Raw genomic sequence first — 19,894 nt, forward strand, 5'->3', positions numbered from 1 at the left:
AAACTTCCTACAATTTTTTCTTTTTTAGTTAAACTAAATTTTATGTAAATATACACACACACATCACCACTAGGCCACCACAATCAGAACATCTGTTGCTGTATTCATACTTTGCCCTGTTTTTAAATTTCAGCTCATCCCGGTGTCCAAAAGGTGGTGCTAGTATCCTCTGCGTCAGACCTTCCTGTTCAATCTCCTCGTACTTCGGAAATTTCAGTTCCTGCTGATCTGGATAAAACGATCACAGAGCTAGCTGACTGGCTGGTCCTGATCGACCAGATGTTGAAGTCCAACATTGTCACTGTCGGGGATATAGAAGAGATCAATAAGACAGTTTCCCGAATGAAAGTAAGTACATTGTGTAAAGACTTATCAGGGAAATACCACAACACAGAAACAGACAAGATCTGTTTGGATCTCCCTTGTTTGTCCTAAACTCTGGGAGAATGAGCTTTAAAAAAACTCTCTGTCAAATTGCCATGCTATGTTTGGCTGGCTCCCAAGAGTAAAGCTTGTCTTGCCTTTCCAGTGTGTTTGTGAGATGAGGTTTACCAACGTGAAGTTAGAGATTCAGTGTATTTTAAACTCTAAAACTGATACCATACAGTGAGGCACATCAGTACAAAAGTAAATTCGTGAGAGATTTAATGCACCTTTTCAACTACTTCATAATGAGCTTATTTAACTGCTGACTTTAGAAGTGAGAATCTCCTGATTAGAATTTTGTCACTATACATAGACCATCTACGCTAAATGTTCAGTGTTCATTGTGTACTGGGTTCTAGGCTGTGTGTTGCAAAGGGATACTGAAGAGAACATACCAGATAGAAATTGGGAATATACCATAAAATAATAACAGTAGCTACTGCTAGCTTTTATTGGGTGCTTAGTGTGTGCTGGGTAGTTTTCTAAATATTTTACATGTTGTATCTCATTCCCTTTTTTTAACAGTCTTTTTAAGTAGGTATTAATTTTATCCCCAGATTAAAAATATGCCCAAAGTGTGGTGAAGCACTGAATTCACATAGGTAGACAAGTTGCTGCAGCAAAACAGAATCTTAGAGAAGCCGTGGGAGAGGTCTAAGCCACCTGTTCGGGGAGCCAGGGTGAGGAAGGAGCTTAGTTCACAGTGATGAAGGCAGACTCTGTGGGATTTTGACCTCTGGAGATAAAGTAAATGACATTCCTGACATAGGAAACAGAGTGAATAAAGACATGAGGCAGGGGAGCATGAAGGATGTTGGGTCAACATTTGTGCAATAAAGACGTGTAGTGGCAAGTAAGATAGCAAAGACAGGTTCAAGTTCACTTTGGGAAGGAGCTCGTTGACTGTTTTAAGCGTAGGCCCATTGGGCTTTTAGTCTGTAAGCAGTTGGCAAGCATCTTTTCCCCCTTTTCTTTTCCTTTTTTCATGGTGGCTGTGGACTGATGGTAACAGTGCTCTGCGTTGATGAGAAGGCTGGGTTGCTTTTTAGTGCTTAGGATAAATTGGAGGCAAGAGATGCTTAAAGCAAGCAAAGGAGCCCTTTCTGAGTGGCTAACATGATGCTATTGCAATTAGTGGAAATAAGGAATAGAAGAAATGGGGTGTGGATGAGGGTTTGAGTGATTTCGTTTCAGATGTGTTGAGAGGTTCCTGGGCCATTTAGAAGGAAATAATCAGCCTTCATTGAAATGTCTCTCTGGGATTCAGGATTAAAAGTTGTGAATAATCCATTTAGAAATAATATTTGACACTTTAGAGCTAATCGAAATCTGCAAAATTAGTGAATTTATAAAGAGGAAGAGCTGGGAGAGAATCTTTGCCATCCTGTTTGTACTTATTGGAAATTGTGTTTTCTAATCGTTACAGCTGTTTGTTAGTTCTATGCTTAAAACACACTGTATTCCTGATTTTTTAAACTTTTTGCCCCTATTTATTAGTACTGAGATGAACTCTTTAGAGCAGTGTTTTTCATGTCTGAGATTATTCAATTTGTTAAATAATTACTTAATTATTATATGTTATTCCAATAGCATCTTTTGAATGCCTCACCCCCATCCCTGTAGGTGACATTAGTTTGTGTTTATATCTCGTGTTATCAGAAGTCACTTCTAAGGTTTTTAGACCGTTTTCTCGTAGGGATTTTCTTCATCGAATCTCCTCAGACTTGATATGGCTGAGCTGTAAGTTTTCTATTATTTCTTTTCGTGAAGACAAAAACACAGAGACTGAAGTGCCTTGTCAGGTGACCCACATGATAAGTGGCAGAGCTGAGATTTGAACCCAGGACCTTTGAGTTCAAGCCTTGTTCTTTTCGGCTATATAGCTGATGCCTCACTCTCCTGTATAAGAGGAAAACAACAATTTTGGTGTCAGCACACCGGTTTTGCTTTGTTAGTAGTACTCTTAGGGTAAGGCTTATTAACTATCTTAATAATCATTTTTTCTTAACAGATCACAAAGGCTGACTTAGAACAACGTCATCCTCAGCTTGATTATGTTTTTACATTGGCACAGAATTTGAAAAATAAAGCTTCCAGTTCAGATGTGAGAACAGCAATCACAGAAAAATGTATGTTTTAAAAAAAATTATATATCATCCTCTTTCTCTGAAAATGGTAACACACACATTTTCACAGATTACTCGACCAGAAATTAATATTATTTGATATTTGATACTTTATTAATAACTATAGTTTTCCTTTGATTTTTATTTTTTGTGAACCTTGTTACTAGTCCATGAATTCGTTAAAGTGTTTACATTATTACTTTTAAGTAATTACTGGTACATTAGATTTTTTTCTTTTAGGTTAGGATTTCTTTTATTTTTAAATTTTTAAAAAAGATTGATTGATTGATTGGTTTAGGGGAGACAGAGCCTGTGCACGTGAGTGGGGGAAGGGGCAGAGGGAAAGGAAGGGAGAGAATCCCAAGCAGACTCTGAGCTGAGTTTGGAGACCAACCTTGATCCTGTGACCTTGAGATCATGACCTGAGCCAAAACCAAGAGTGGAACACTTAACTGACTAAGCCATCCAGGGGCTCCAAGTTAGGATTTCTCTTAATGGAATCAAAAAACAAAAGTTAGAGAAAACAATTGGAATGCAAACCCATGCTTCCATTATAATTAATTAAGAAAACCAGATCTTGTTATGTCTTTTAACTTCTCTTCTCCAGATTCATTCCAAAAAGCATTTATTGAGCAATGCACTTGTACCTGTGGGCCTGGTACTAATTTGGGAATAATTTAGCTAAAAGCAAAATAAAAACAAGATAAAAAATAAATGCACAGTAACCACAGCAAAGACCCCTGTTTCATTTTGCTTTCTGACTTAAAAGCATCTGTTAAATCTGTATGGTGTATAAAACAAAGTCTAAATTCTCAAAAATGTCACGGAGGGATGGTCACAGCCTGCTTTCATCATCCCCCCTCTCATACAGCCCTCCACCCATCTGTAGCCATTCTATATTGTAGAAATTCTTTAAAATGTCCTGGCCGTTCCTAATTATTTGCATTATTTTTTTCCTCTTGGCCTTTTCTCCCCCGGTGAAATTCTACTCAGCAGCTAAAATGTCACCCGCTTTGTGAAGTCTTTCCCACCCTCTACTAGTCCCTGGTGAACTGTATTTTCTATCTTTAGTTCCTGCTGTGGCTTTCCCCCCCAAATGTCATTGTAGATCTCACAATTAGTTTAATTTTGTCTCCCAGAGATGGTGAATATTCACCTTTCTGGCCCTGGGGCCTCCCACAGTGTCCAATACAAATTAAGTACTTAATAAATATTTGTGGCAGACTATAAACTGGAAGGTATTTTTTTACCTGGTCTAATATTTCTGAAGGGAAGAAAGTCAACCCTTCCTCCTATAAAAGGGTGTTTCGATTTTAAAACAAACGTGGCAGCAGCAATGTTATTGGAAGAGATGAGTTAGAGAACTTTGTGTCTTACAATGTTGGTTTATTTTTACTACATAAGCCATTTTCCTTCTTTCTCCCTCTTTTTAAAAATAAGATTTATTAATTTACTTGGGAGAGAGAAGAGAGAGAACATGAGAGGGGAGAGGGGCAGAGGGAGAGGGACAAGGAGAGGGAGAGAGAATCTCCAGCAGATTTCCTGCTGAGCACTGAACATGGTGTCTGACGCGGGGCTCGATCCCACGACCCCAAGATCGTGACCTGAGTGGAAACAAACCAAGAGTTGGATCCTCAACCTACTGCACCACCCAGGTGCCCCATCCCTCTTTCCTTTTTTAATTGATGGGTTGCTTGTGCCGGTTATGGAACTCTGGAGGGGTTCTGTTTCCCATCACATGGCAGAAGAGCTGCTCTGCCTTAGTAACACCAACTATTACAAAGTCGTCTCCATTTCACTTTTACTACTATCTTGTTATTATTTTTTTTTAACCACTTCTGTTTGTCCAAAGTTTCTTTTAAGGTTTTTGACAAGACTTTTCTTTCTTCTTCTGAATATCTTCCCTTTCCAATTTAACTCCCTCTCTTTGTTTTCTCTCTTTTTTTTTTTTGTTTGCATAGAGGCTGAATAATCTTTGTCATTATTCATCATATGAAAAAAATATTCTCAGCAGGAGTGTACTGCCTATAGTAACCTGCTTTTAGCACTATTCACAAAGAATAGAATAGTTGGCTTATTTTTAATGATAAACCTGTGATATGTGTTCTCACTTGATGTCTTTCATTTTATTTCAGTATTAAAAGATTCTATTAGTAATAGGATTGGTCATAAGTACTTTAACTTTTTAACTGACAAGTAGAACATTATGATAAATTCATTCTCTCTTTAAGTGAAAAACTTAGGCAATCTGTTTAAACTGTTAAACAAGATAGCTTAAAACAGAAAATCTCAATGAGCAATTTTTAAAAATTATTGCATTTAAGTATAATTTTCAGTTTTCTGAACCATTTTAATTGGTCACTCTTATGGCTTGCTGTAACCTTTTGTTATCCCAAGAATTTTACCAATAGGTCCTAATATGACTTAGCTGCAATGTTATTTTATAGTTCAGTTCTTGTTGGCCTGGTGTTTAACTATTGCTCTCCAGTCTGTGTGACATCTACTTTTAATTTCCTACCTACTTATTATCAATGGGTTGTTGAAGTTGTTCAAAGCTCTTCTTTACTAGTGCTTCAGTTCAAGATCATGAACTACTCATGAAGTAATTAATCAAAAGTTTAAGTTTCTTTAGATCTCTCTTTCTTTAGCTCCATGTTAAAAACAAGAAGAGGACAGAAGGTAGGGGAGAAAAAAGGAGGAGAGCAGACAGAAGAGAGAAAGAAAGAGAAATAGGAAGGAACAATAAAAAAGAAAGGAAAAGAACGAATATGGATTTTTTTATGGTAAAGAGCTATGGTTATATAGAACTTGAATCTAATTTGGTTTAGATTCTTGAACGTATAAAAATACTTTCTTGTAGACAGGTTTCATGCTACAGTAAAACAAATATGAAAAGTATCCTAAAATAGATTATTTCCTTGTAAAATCTTGACAACCTTAGAGTATCTCCTTTGAGGATGACAAGTGACTGCATCTGTGTGTTAAAGTTCTGTCATAGAGTATTGTTAAACTCTACCTTTATCAAACCAGGGAATGTGAATATACATTCGATAGGAATGGATAGGAATTATTTTCTTTATAATTTTTGGTTTATCCATAGCAGATATTTTTATTGTGAGATATTTCAGGGCAGTTAAAATAGAATTTAATTCAAGATTCTTCTTCAAGAATAGTTTCAGAAATGTATCAGTTGTACAAGAGTGTGTCAGACATGTATTAAATTCCCTTAAAATGTATATACTAATTGCCTTCATTTTCTTTTCTATTTATAACCTTACTTATGATAAATTTGGTATCAGGTATTCTTCCCCTTTCCTGATAGTTACTTTCTGGGATTATTTTTATATGCCTTCTCCAGTGGAAAAGGTCAAGAACCAGTGGGACAACACTCAGCATGGTGTCGAGTTAAGACAGCAGCAACTGGAGGATATGATTATTGACAGTCTTCAGTGGGATGACCACAGGGAGGAAACCGAGGAACTTATGAGAAAATATGAGGCTCGACTCTATATTCTTCAACAAGCCCGAAGGGATCCACTTATCAAGCAGATTTCTGATAATCAAGTAAGACTCATTAGATTTGTGTGAGGTTTTTTTTGGCATTATCAGTTTGTTGGATATACTTTTTTGTTCAATTGTTAACTGTAATTTTTACGACCCTTGTCATGATGTTTTCACCAGTGCTTAGAATATACGTTGAAATTTATATAAAGAATTTGACCGGGGCGCCTGGGTGGCACAGCGGTTAAGCGTCTGCCTTCGGCTCAGGGCGTGATCCCGGCGATCTGGGATCGAGCCCCACATCAGGCTCTTCTGCTATGAGCCTGCTTCTTCCTCTCCCACTCCCCCTGCTTGTGTTCCCTCTCTCGCTGGCTGTCTCTATCTCTGTCGAATAAATAAATAAAATCTTAAAAAAAAAAAAAAAAAGAATTTGACCAGGAAGGTTTTTGAAAAATTTTGGGAGGTACAACAAGTAAAAGAAAAAAAAAAAAAAGCCTGGTATACCGCTCACTGACTCTTTGTAAATGGAACAAAACCATGAACCAGGATCTAGAAAGAGAATATTTTCCAGATCTCAGGAACCCTCCTTTTGCTCTCTTCCATGTCTACCCTAAAGGTTATTTTTATTTATAAAATTTTCTGAGACTTTCATTTGAGGCTACTGTACTGAACAAATCAGGTAATTAGTTTAATACTTTTATAACCAAACTATTTTATCTATATCGTCAGAGTAGGTAACCTTTTTTGATAGGTTTGAATATAAATTTGATGATATTGAACATTAGTGGTACTTTTAAAGTTCTACTTTAAATTCTATCTATAATTACAGAAAACATTTTTGAATTAGAGTTTATAGTTTAAGGTTATATTTTGGCGTAACATTTATTTACCCTTTGAAGAGCCTAAGATAAAAGTGTACATTTGTGAAGAATATATGAGGACAAAATCTAAAACATGAGAGCATGTTTTTATAATTCACACTTGTAGACTTTCCATGGTTACAATTTAAAAATCAAGTGGCCAGGAGTCCTGGTTTTGTGGATCATTTTCTGTGTTTATGACATCTGCTGATTGTTTTCACCAAATGACTCAAATATAATAATCAGCAGGGCCCCAGGATACTTAACAAGAGGAATACAATTAAAAGTGAGATCAATGCTTCAATCATTGGATATTCAGAGTATTCATTTCTAAACAACAGTGTGGCTCTTTTCTACTCAGACTCTAGGATGGATTTTTTTTTTTTTTTTACCAGTTGCTATAAAAAGCATTATAGGAATATTCATTTGTCGTTTAGATATCATGGGGAGTGGCTTGATCCAGGGGCTCTGAGAGGTGGAAAACCAATGCCTATGGACACACTCAGCATCAGTTTGGATATTTAAGCAACTCTTAGTAAACCTTGCTTGGCTGTTTGATCTGCCCAAGCAGTTAACTCTGTCAACAGACATAGTGACCCAGGGGCACGGAAGACTTCCATATTATTGGCCCTTTTCATTTCTGCCAGGCATGTAGAAAGGAACTCTGTAGTAAATTCAGTCCTGTATGATGCATGTTGCTATAAGGATCAGATATACAGCAGAACAAATGAAAAAGATAAATGGTTTGAGGAAGTAAAATATCTCCCAAAGGAAAAGATATCTTTTAATATCATCTGCTTGTGTACCTGATCATTTCTTAGGCATTTGCCTTTATACTTCTAGAATTACTTTTATTTAAGCTTATGTTCAAGAATTTGTGCCATAATTTGCTTTTTTCTTTTGATATTTGTGTCTAAAACATGTTAAAACCTATGGGGAGAACCCGTGTTTAGGTAGTACTAGTTACTGAGTGACTGAATCTAATAATGACACCTGCAATTACACCTTAGATATTGCTTCAAGAACTGGGTCCTGGTGATGGTATCGTAATGGCATTCGATAACGTCCTGCAGAAACTGCTGGAGGACTATGGTAGCGATGACACCAGGAATGTGAAAGAAACCACCGAGTACTTAAAAACATCATGGATCAACCTCAAACAAAGGTAACATGAAGGGCCTGGCAGGTAAATGCATGTAGAGGCGAGAATTTGATTGCTTGGCTTTCTCATGGAAACATGCCAAATATGTGACTACTAGAAGTATACCTTATTATTATTACTTTTAAAAAATTTTTGTTCTGTGCTGGGTTAGTATTATCACGCTTAGCACAGAAGGTATATTTATACGTTATCTACTTGAATTTTTGCAATGGAGTTTTTCCTTGAATGAGTCTAAACCTTGTCAAAGATCATTTTATGTGTTCTGATTTTCCTATGCCTCCCAGCATAACCTAGAATACATCCTGTAGTACTCTGGGGGTAAGGACTGGTTAGGTATTTACAGATGCATTAGGGTAATATTATCCCTAATTATAATTAAAATAGCGTGGGGCGCCTGGGTGGCTCAGTCAGTTAAGCATCTGCCTTCGGCTCAGGTCATGATCCCAGGGTCCTGGGATCGAGCCCACATCAGGCTCCTAGCTTATTGGGGAGTCTGTTTCTCCCTCTGCCTGCCGCTCTCCCTACTAATGCTCTCTCTCTCTGTCATATAAATAAATAAAATCTTTAAAAAAATATAATTAAAATAGTGTGCTGTTTGGCCAGGTCGTCCTTAGTTGAAGCTGAGCACACATGGATCCGATGCCAGACTTCTGAAATCTACTATGTATATTTAGGACTTCGACTAATTTGTTTTCCTTGCATTACTCTGTCTAGTCAGTATATTTGGAACAGTCTAAAATAGCATATGTGTTTATAAGAGAGATTTTTCTGTCACTTGACACCTAGGATCTGAGGAACTATAAACAGTGGTTAGCGTCTCTTTAAGATAGCATGTTTATATTCATCATCAGGAAAAAGTGTTTACTTCTTGCATAGTACTGGGAATGCCTGTGTCTAATGAAATTATGGTTTCACACACATCTTTATATATTCAGATATAACCACCTGAAAGCTAATTTGTATCAAATCACATTTATTTTGCAGTGAATAAAATGGATGATACTAGAACACTTTATGATGCATATTACTGGTAATAAAGTACGACCAAGCATTTAGTAACGGTTTGACATGGAGGTGTTTTATACATTTTTAGAGTGTCGTTTTTAGTTAGAGTCTGCAAAGTAGATTTTAGATTTTTGGGAAACTCAAAGACAAGAGTTACGAGGCAGTATATGAGTGTTATATGTATATATGTTATATGTATATGTATATATACATATACATATGTATATATGTATATGAGTGTTATATATATGTATATGTATACATATGTATATATGTATATGAGGCAGTATATGAGTGTTATATGTGTATATGTTATATGTATATGTATGTTGCTACATATGTATATATGTATATGTATATATGTTATATGTATATGTATGTTGCTACATATACCTAGGATTCTGGAGGAAATAAGAGTAGGGTAGCAAATACAACACTTCCGAGTAGTTAAAGCGGAAGATACTAGAACACTGCTCTTTCTAGCATTTTAGTACAACTGTTTTCCTCTTCTATTTTTTTAAAAATAATACTTATTTTGTTAGATTAGTCACCATACAGTACATCCCCAGTTCTTGATGCAATGCTCCATGGTTTTCTTCTGTTGTAACAACTTACTTGGATATACTAAGTGTCCCAAAACTAAGGCAGGAAGAGGGTGAATTAAAAATGGCTTTAAAGCATAAACTCCTGTTATAGGACTAAATCCTAGGGATGTAATGTGCAGCGTGCTGACCATTAACAAGACTGTATTATGTATTTGAGTATTATCAAGTGGATCTTAAAAGTTCTCATCACAAGAGAAAATAATGTGTAACCATGTGTGGTGATAGATGTTAACTAATTGTGTTAATCAGTTTGCAGTACATACTTACATCCAATTACTATGTTCTGCACCTAAAACTAATACAATGTTTATATGTCAATTATATCTGAATTAAGACAGCTTTAATACTAAGATCATCCCTAAGCATACTTTATCTGCGTGTTTCCAAGACTCCATATGTAAGAAGTATGACTGTTTTTGTTGTAGATGATACCAGAAAAACTGATCACTTAGGAATGTGAAGCCTGCTTTATTTAGCACCTGCAATTCTTTTTTTTTTTTTTTACTTTTACTTTGTAAATATTTTAAGACAGCCTACAGCAGTAGTTAGATTAGATGGAAGAGGCAATTAAAAATGAATTATATTCCAAGGTGATCTTTCATTTGTCAGAGCTAAGACAAGCACAGTGTTCCAATTTTATGGTAGTTACAAGTCATTGTGCTTATTCTGTCTTCTTGCTGCATTTTTTGGGGGAATACATCAACATTAAAATTTAGACATGATTTAGGTATATTGCTATCTATAAAGCAAGGAAAATACAACAAAACTGTAGCTCACAGGATCCTGTTCATGAGTGACAGCTGGGGTTTCTATGTATTGCGAGGATTTTCTCTTTTAAACACAGTGATATTTACAATTTTAACTGTTTTAATTGGAGACCTTTCTAGAATATACAAATCTTTCCTTGCCTTAAACAAAACATATGGACTTATAAGAAACATTTTTTTAAAAAAATTCTTGGTGTTATTGTTGTAAAGATAGAATTAAGGAACTTTAAGAGCTATACACAATCTTACAGTGCATTTAAGCCAGGGTTTCTCAACATTTTTACATTATCAACCCCCAAAGAGCCTTGTTAGATCCCCACTCCCATAAAATTTTCATGCCATGGGTGCGCTGTGTATCTGTCTCTGTACTTTATAGTTGTGCTTTATACATAAAAAGGGTAGATTTTTTCCACTTCCCTCCCCAACCCTGCCCCACCAAAGAACCACTTCTCACCTCCATTGAGAATGCATGGTCTAATGTAATGCTCTCAGGCTCAGAGAAGGTGATGACGTGTTCAAAGTCACAGAGCATAGTCAAGATGATATTTTTCTATACTAAGTTATGATAATGCTCTTCCTACTCTGAGTTCTGAAGAATTGGTAGTAAATTTATTCAGGCTGCTATGCTTTGTGAGATTTTCTGTTTTATTTTTAGTGTATGAATTTTATTGGGTGTCTTCTCATTGTCAGGCTCTGTGCTAATCCCTGCACATGCATTATTTTATTTAATCCTCGAACCATAAGAGACAGGCCGCGTTTTCATCAACGCTGTGTCAGTGAATAAACAGAAGCAGAGGAAAGTTAAGGAGTGCCCGAGATCACACAGCTCATAAGCGCAGAGCTGAGACTGATAGCCAAACCTTTTGGACTGTGCAGTCAGGCTCTTACATTCTTTAAAAATAATTTTGTTTTCCTCCTTTGTTACCAGAATGTCAGCGATTGCTGGTGACTGCTCTGTGTACCCGCCTCTTAGATCTGTCTGTGATTCCACTTACTGTTCTTATCTGTGTCGAGTTTAGAAACCAGATCTGATGAAAGATATGGGGGCCTCTGCTATGAATAATGTAACACTCTTCAGTATGTGACCATTGTGTCCTCTGCAGTGGTCACTGAGAGGCCTTATATTACGGCTTTCTTATCTTCCAGCTGTATTCTGTGTATGTGTCATTGTCAGCCAAATTCGGGGGGGGGGGCAGTGAAGGGTTGTTACACTTGCTCATGGAATATGGTCATTGTGGCATAATGTGTGACGTTTAATATCAGCTTTCAAAGGAAATGTTTTGTATGAATTACAATTGGCCTAAGTAATTTGGCCATTCACAGTTACAGGGCCTCATTCCCTTATCTCCAATGCCCAAATCCAACACGTTCTGATAACAGAAAGCTTTGAATTGACATGAGGCTGTTTATTAGAGCCTCCATTTCTCCTGCTTGGTATAAATTGCCTTGTTCCTAGCTGTGGAAATATTAATGTGTTTGCTGCCTCAGACCCTACTTGGGTGTACTATGTCATACAGATACATTCATAATGATAATTTTTTATTGTACAGAAAATTCTTAGTTCTGAAACACAGCTAGCTCCCAATACGTTGGATTCTGCAAACAAAAGGCCCATCTCTAACATTTTTAACTAAGTGATATACATTGACCACTGCCGTTTTCATCTGTGACATGTTTTTGCCGCTTGTATCTCTTAATGCCAATTAACAAATTTTTTAGTGTGAGTTGAGATGTATTGACCGTTGAAAAATGCTCATAGTAACTTTTGAAGTGCAAATGTCTGATTTGGTCTGAAATGTTGTTTCGCCCCGGAGTGTCTATGTATATGTATGTGTACGTATACACGTCTACTCACATACATGCGTACACGTATACATACCTAGTTAACTATGAAAGATTCTCTGCAGTGGTTCTGCTCTCTTTATGATCCATGGGTATATTGTCAGTGAGGCTGGAGGTGGGGTTGAGAGAGATATGAATAGGATCACAGGTAACATCAGAATTCTGGTCGGTGGGGCTGAGAGCTTCCTGGGGGAACTTTGGTTTTTCTGGGCAGTGATGGCTGCCTATTTGTGGTTTATTACAATAAATGTTTAGCAATGCTCATCTACTCAGAGGCAAGTAGAAAGAAGGCAGATGGGAGGTCGGGAGCAGGGGAGAGGAAGGTGTTTGTAGAGGAGTGGAGCTAGAGATGGCCCCTAGCCCTAATCGTGTCTAAGATGTCCCTTCTGCTGGGTGCTGCAGTCCCTCCCTTTGGCTTGGCAGGCAGATCTTGAGTTGACTTTCAGACATCACTTAACTTTTGAAGTAGTGAGCAATTGTTATCACCATTATGCAGGGACCGTGGGCCTGGAGGTCAGTATATGAACATAGTGGATAAATGTCTTGTGCTTTGAAAGAGTAGGATTTTGCCTGGAAGGTGGGGGAACAATGGCCTGAAAGTAGCAGTGGAAAACAAGGAAGAGGACCCTTATTCCAACTACTCACCCTGGGGCATGTAGGATTTGTGAGGGAAAAGAAAAAACTTTGTTAAAAGTTTTCCAGGGGAACTGATGGTCCTAAGGAGACCAATTTCACTTAGGATAAGGTGAAGGACTTGATCTCTGGTCTGCTGATCATAGAATAGATTTCTGGACATAATAGAAAAAGGGCTTGGGGGGTGAATTGGGGCAGATTGGGGAAGGGGCAGAGTAGTATTGGAGGTCCATTCCAATATTGGTTGGCTAATGAAGACCGGCTATTTGGTAGTGATTTAGCTGAAAGGGAAGTAGGGTGTGGGGATAGAGATTCTGTCATGGAAACAGCTCTCTGGTCTTATGTATTTACTTGCTGGCAGTGGCAGCCCTGTGGAGAGCTGCTCCTTTCCGTTATACAAGGTCGAGGGCAGGCATCATGGAGTGGGTGCGGGGCCAGTGGGGGCTCTTTTCTTGAGCTTCCCAATTGGTGTGGCATTAGCAGCTTAGAGCAGTCTCCTTACATCCCATGGAGTGAATCTTTAAGTGCTTGATGATGATGACCCAATCTCTGGGTCACCAAAAGACCATAGATTGTAGGGTATTTTTGCAGGGACTAATTCTTCATCAAATCAACTGCATTTCCCCAAAGGGTGCTTTAATACATTTTTTAGCTAAATGTTATTTTATTTACCAAAGAACAAAATTACCTTGTGAAAGCATCCATTGAAAAGCTTAAAGAATTATTTCATTGTAAGTTTCCTACATGCCACTGAAACTTCTGATGCCACTATTTTCCTTTCAAAAGAGATAAATATATTTAGATCTCATGTAACTGTAAAGGTCACCTTTTAAGTACACCAAAATTTAGCAACACACATCCGTGGGTTTCTTAAGGTATTCTTTTCCATTAAAATAGAAAAAGAAGAGGGGTGCCTGGGTGGCTTAGTTGGTTAAGTGGCTGCCTTTGGCTCAGGTCATGATCCCAGGGTCCTGGGATGGAGCCCGTATCCAGCTCCCTGCTCAGTGGGGAGTCTGCTTCTCCCTCTTCACTTCTTGTGCTCTTTCACACTCCCTGTCTCTTTCTCAAATAAATAAAATCTCTAAAAAAAGGACATATCTAGTTGCATTCACTCTTTTAACCAATTATAATAAGCACATGCGCACTGGATTAATATATTATATCTTGTAGCTTAAAATATCAGGTATTATATAACATCTTTAAAATACCATTAAAAAAGTCAGTTATGTGGGTGGCCACGTTTTGTTATGCTACAAAATAACTATAAGCTATTTTGTAGACTGTCAGCTGCTTTTATAGCAGAAATCTCTTGAAAAGCTGAGAGTTTACATTTAAAAAATCCCAGTTCCCTTTAAGATAAACTATTATAAATCTGTCACCCATGGATTCCTCGAATCTTTTTTGAGAAGCTATTTATATTTTCAGTGTGCACCATTTCTTGTCCCAAAGAATTCTGTAGTCTTTTATTTCTGTTTGAAGTAAAAATTCTTGTTTCTGCTAAAGTTACCCTTCTAAACTTCAAATATTGTTACAGTTAGATTTTCAGCCTATCCTTATTCTTTATTATTTATAAGTTTAAAAAGATTAAAAAAAAATCTCTTCCTTTGTCTAGTAGCCACAATTCCCTAAACTTGAAATCCTTCTTCCCCCCCGTAACCGTGCTCCTTCCCCTGTATTCTCCCATTACATTTCTCAGAACCTTCTCTGGCTCTTCTGATCTTGAGATGTAGCGACCTGAACTGCCAGATATGAACTATTCCATGAGAATTATAGACAAATGTGAGTTCAGTGCTGGATGTGATCTTAGGAACTTGCACATGAACACTTCCCAACCTTCGTGCTGCCTGCCCTGCACTCATCCCTCCCCATCAGAAGCATTTCATTTACATGCAGTGATTCTTGATGAAGCTGGATTTGAAGCAAGGGTTGGGGGTGAAAATGGAGGATCTCTTCTAGCAGGTTTCATATTCTCAGTGATGGATTATGTGGTTTTAAAAGGACCCCCGGAGACTCTGAAGTGGGTCCTTTACTCATCTAGTCCAAGCAACTTATTTTAAGGATGGGAAAAAAAAATTGGAAATTTGAAGTGATTTATCCCAAGCCATATAACCAGTAAATGGCAGAGGTGGTGGAATTAGGTCGTTTTCTTCTGAGAGCAATGTGCAAATGGCATTAAAGGTAATTTATTAGCCTGTGCGATAAAGTGTGCATACACATTCCTGAACCTCTCATTTTAGCAATTATTTTTGGCCTTACGGTAGTATGATAAATCATGTGAAATTCCTTGAAAAGGGGTAAAAGATTCTTGTAGTGTGTCCAGTGTACCATACTTCAGCATTGGATCTAGTTTCAAGAAGACTAACATGGGTGGTATGTTACCTTTGAGCTATATTCTATTTGAAATTACATATGAAATTATAGTAAAAAATCAGATATAAATTAATATACACTATGATTATAAGGTTTTAAAATCTATATTTATTATAATAATATGAAGATAATTTGGACTGCTGTAAATAGAGTTTAGCTTCTAGTATGTTCACTATTTTTAATGATTAATTACATTCATGATAAAAAATATCTTTTACCCAGATATATGTGAATTTGAAAAAATTCTCCAGGACCTTTATTATTAAAGTGCACATTTGCATGCTGTAAAAAAATTAATTTCCCGATATTTCACTCAATTCATGTACAAGATTAGGGAAAATATAATTTATTGAGTGTTTACTATATCTTGATACATTTATGTGTGTATGCCTCATTTTGTCCTTAAAATACTGCAGGAAGAAAGACGTAATTCCTATTTTTGCATTAGTTTATTCAATATATACTTGAGTTGCTATTGTGTATAGGCCCTGGGGATACCAGGCACACTGATGATTCAGAAGCTTCAAACAGAAACAAAATATTCACTTTCACTCATGATTGGAGATGTAATATGGTGGCAGAATATCTTCCAAAGGTTGGGAGACTATCTTGGATCATGTGAGTGGCCCCGGTGATTACATGCATGTTTAAAAGTGAAGACGGAAGGAGTTAGGAGCCAAGGAAAATGGCTGACCTCCAGCCGGACGTTGGAAATGACAAGGAGAAAGAACTATCTCTAGAGCCTCCACAAAGGAACACAGCCCTGCTGGCAACTTGATTTCAGTCCAGCGAGCCCTGTTTCAGAAACTAACTGACGGAACTGTGAGATGATAAGCTCAGGTTGCTCTAAGCCATGAGTTTGTGGTGATTTGTCACAGCAGGATGGCACACTAATAGGGTAAGGGACATCATGCCATGTGTGGGGTGAGGTGCCATAGAAGGTGTCTGCACCAAGTTCTGAAGTGAAAGTAGAAATTAATTAGGTCGGACGGGGAAGATTGGTGGGAATGGGAATGGGGGGAGGAAGCATATTTAAAGTAAAAGAAGTAAAACGTAGGAAAAAATATAACAAGATGAAATCAGAGAGGGAGACACACCATAAGAGATTCTTAATTATAGGAAACAAACTGAGGGTTGCTGGAGGGGAGGGACGTGGGGGGATGGAGTAACTGGGTGATGGGCATTAAAGAGGGCATGTGATGTAATGAGCACTGGGTGTTATATAAGACTGATGAATCACGGACCTCTACCTCTGAAACTGATAACTCATTATATATTAATTAATTGAATTTAAATTAAAAATAAAAATTTAAAAAAAAGTAAAGCTCTGGACTAAGGATTAATAATTGCTTCATTTTTATAGGTAAATAACCCCATAGGATTCTCAGACATTGCATCCTTTTGCTTCTAGTCTGGGCATTCTTAAGGTTTAATAGAGCTAATCTATAATGATCTGCTTTTTCATTAGCTGTTTGCCACATAACCTATTTTATACATAGAAATAGTCTTAAAAATAAATGATACTGATTCTATAGAATTAAAGTATTTGACTTTACCAAATTTTATAGTCATTAATTTCATGTGAGTGTTAAGAGTTGCCTGTTCATGGCCGATTAATTGCATGTGTGTACTCATTTCGTTTTTTGCTTTTAGGTACCTTTTTGGCACAACCTTTTTTTTTTTTTTTTTGGTTATTCTTCACTTGATCTTAGCCAAAAGGCTGAGAAGCGATTTTGTTTTGGTTATTCTTAATACTTTTTTCTGTTGATGTTTTAAAAATTGAAAATGTGAGTGGGGTTAGGTGAAAGATAAAACACCAGCCACCACCACTAACCACCCAAATTCTAGTGGGTAACTTCTAAATTTTAGAAAGTAAAGAAATATATACATATGATTTAAAAATTAAAGGTTTATTATAAAATATAGCAGTTCTCTCACTACTCAACCACAGTCTCCCTCCTTAGGGGCAGCTACTTTTTCTTCTTTTGGCTTCTCCTTATGTCATTTATACATTTCCATACTCTACATAAAATGAGTATATTATTATTTTCCAAAACATCAGTATTAGACGTTGTCTATTGCTAATCCTGTTCTGGTAAACATATAGGGTATAGCTTTCTCATGCTATCATTCTCTTCCCTTCCTCATCATTGCATTTTTTTCACTTTTTTTTATTGTGCTAAAATACACATAACATAAAATTTACCATCTTAACCATTTTTAAGTATCAGTTCAATGGTAGTAAATATTCATGCTGTTGTGCAACTGTTACCACCATCCATCCCCATAACTCTTTTCATCTTGCAAAATGAAAACTCTCTACTCATTAGACAATAACTCCCTATTCTCTTTCCCCTACCCCTGGAAACCACCATTCTACTCTGTGTCTTTATGAATTTGACTACTCTAAGTACCTCATATAAGTGGAATTGTACAGTATTGTGTCTTTGTAACTAGCTTATTTCACTTAGTGTAATGTGTTCAGGGTTCATCCATGTTGTAGCAGATGTCAGAATTTCTTTCCTTCTTAAGGCGGAATGATATTCCATTATATGTGTATATTACATTTTTCTTATCCATACATCTGTTGATGAACACTTTGGTTGCTTCCATAATTTTGTGGAATATTCCATATATTGTGAATAATGCTGCTATGAACATGGGTGCACAAATATCATTTTACGACCCCATTTTCAATTTTTTGGGTGTATGCCCAAAAACAGAATAGTTAAATCATATTTTAATTCCGTTTTTAATGTTTTGAGGAATCACCATACTGTTTTCCACAGTGGCTATACCATTCCACTGCTGAATTTTTAGATAAACAGATATTCAGTGCTGACATTGTTATGTGTGTCTAAACATCATTAACAGCCAAGCACTGAAGTTTACTATAATTTTGCTTCCTCTCTGTTTTTTTCACCTGAAATTAGTAATTGCCTTGCTTTTATGTGCTTAGGTTTTTTTGCACCTATTACTAATGCTTCCCACATTTTCCAGTGGTCTGACAGTATAATTTCCCACAAAGTCAATCACAGTAAGCAGTCTGTCACATCTAGTATTTTTTTCTTAGAGACATTTCTTCTGTAAACATACTTTCTAGGCCTGTTGCACAGCCATAATCCTAGGGGTATTCCGTGTTTTCTCCTAGGTTAGAATCCCTGTTTCCTGGATTTCATGTGTTTGTTTGTATGTATGTGTGTTTTTCTTTTCTCTTTTGGGTTCTTTCCTTGTTTTGTCAGAGTGTATCTTTCATTAGTTTTGTCAAGTTAAAATAAGAAAATGTAGCAGTTGGAATGCTGATGACAGCCCTCATCTGGCCCAGTTCATCACTGTCTCTTCTGAGATCTCTTTTCACCATTAGCATGTGGGCCTGTTTGCTTCTCCTGCTCTTGGATCTCTTGTTTTTATGCTGCTTTATCTTTTTTTTTTTTTCTTGACTTACAAACTGATTTTTGTGTAGCCATCTCTCAGTAGCTTCTTGAAAACTGGTGTTTGGAAGGTAAGTTTAAAGACATTATAAATAGATTGTCATTATTCTATAAATACTTATTATAATACTGTAATAAGGACTCTGAGAAATATGGAGAACATATAAGACTGCTTCTGCCCGTAGTGAGTCTACAGAACAGGAGAACAGAAAACAAACCCATGTAATGCTGTCAAAGTAAAATTTAAGCATGAAACAAGATCACAAGCCAAGGGCTTTTTCGGGATACATGTGATTAATTTCTGTATAAAGAAGAGTAATGACCTTTTATGAACTCAGAGCAAGGAAATCTAATTGGGCTGGGTTGTTCTAAAGAAGGTAGACCTTAACCCTAAGGATCGGTAGGATTTTGGTAAGTGGAGGTGGTCAGAAGGACATTTTTATGTGTATATGAAGTTTTTGGGTGAGCATAGCATTAAGAGTATCCTGGGGGGGCATCTGGGGGGCGCAGTCGTTAAGCGTCTGCCTTCGGCTCAGGGCGTGATCCCAGCGTTCTGGGATTGAGCCCCACATCAGGCTCCTCCAGTAGGAGCCTGCTTCTTCCTCTCCCACTCCCCCTGCTTGTGTTCCCTCTCTCGCTGGCTGTCTCTGTCAAATAAATAAATAAAATCTTTAGAAAAAAAAAAAAAGAATATCCTAGAGAAAAAGGAGCATATACCACTTTGACCTGAACAGAGTATTAGAACTGGGAGATAAGCTAGAAAAGTGAATTAGTGATAGATTATGGAGGACATTGAGTTTCAGGAAAAACAATTTGGGTTTATTCTGTAAGCAGCCAAACACTATTGGAGGTTTCTTAGTACGTAAATGTTCAGATGAGGTTGATGACTTTCTAGAATGGCTTATGAACAGAAACAGATAGCTTTTGTGTCTGGCTTTTTTCACTTAGCAGAATGCATTTGAGATTCCATCCATGTTGTTGCATCTATCAGTAGTTTACTGTTGAGTAGTATTCCATTGTATGCATATGCCACAGTTTATCTATTTACCACTTGATGACATTTGGGTTATTACCTGTTTGGGGCCATTATGAATAAAGATTTGCATACGGATTTTGTGTGAGTATATGTTTTCATTTCTTTTGAGTAAATACCTCGGAGTGGGATT

At 36.9% G+C, this 19,894-nt stretch overlaps 1 protein-coding gene across 1 annotated transcript in view; it reads left to right on the forward strand.

Annotated features, from left to right (window-relative positions):
* Positions 1–19,894, forward strand: part of UTRN (utrophin) — a 485,166-nt gene that overhangs the window by 237,065 nt on the left and 228,207 nt on the right. The window contains exons 47-50 of the mRNA XM_040627923.1: positions 134–348; positions 2,438–2,555; positions 5,911–6,116; positions 7,924–8,078. Coding sequence (XP_040483857.1) covers positions 134–348; positions 2,438–2,555; positions 5,911–6,116; positions 7,924–8,078 — 694 coding nt within the window. The remainder of the gene's footprint in view (positions 1–133; positions 349–2,437; positions 2,556–5,910; positions 6,117–7,923; positions 8,079–19,894) is intronic.

This window comes from Ursus maritimus, unplaced genomic scaffold, assembly GCF_017311325.1.
Source record: "Ursus maritimus isolate PB19 unplaced genomic scaffold, ASM1731132v1 scaffold_13, whole genome shotgun sequence".
Classification (NCBI taxonomy): domain Eukaryota; kingdom Metazoa; phylum Chordata; class Mammalia; order Carnivora; family Ursidae; genus Ursus; species Ursus maritimus.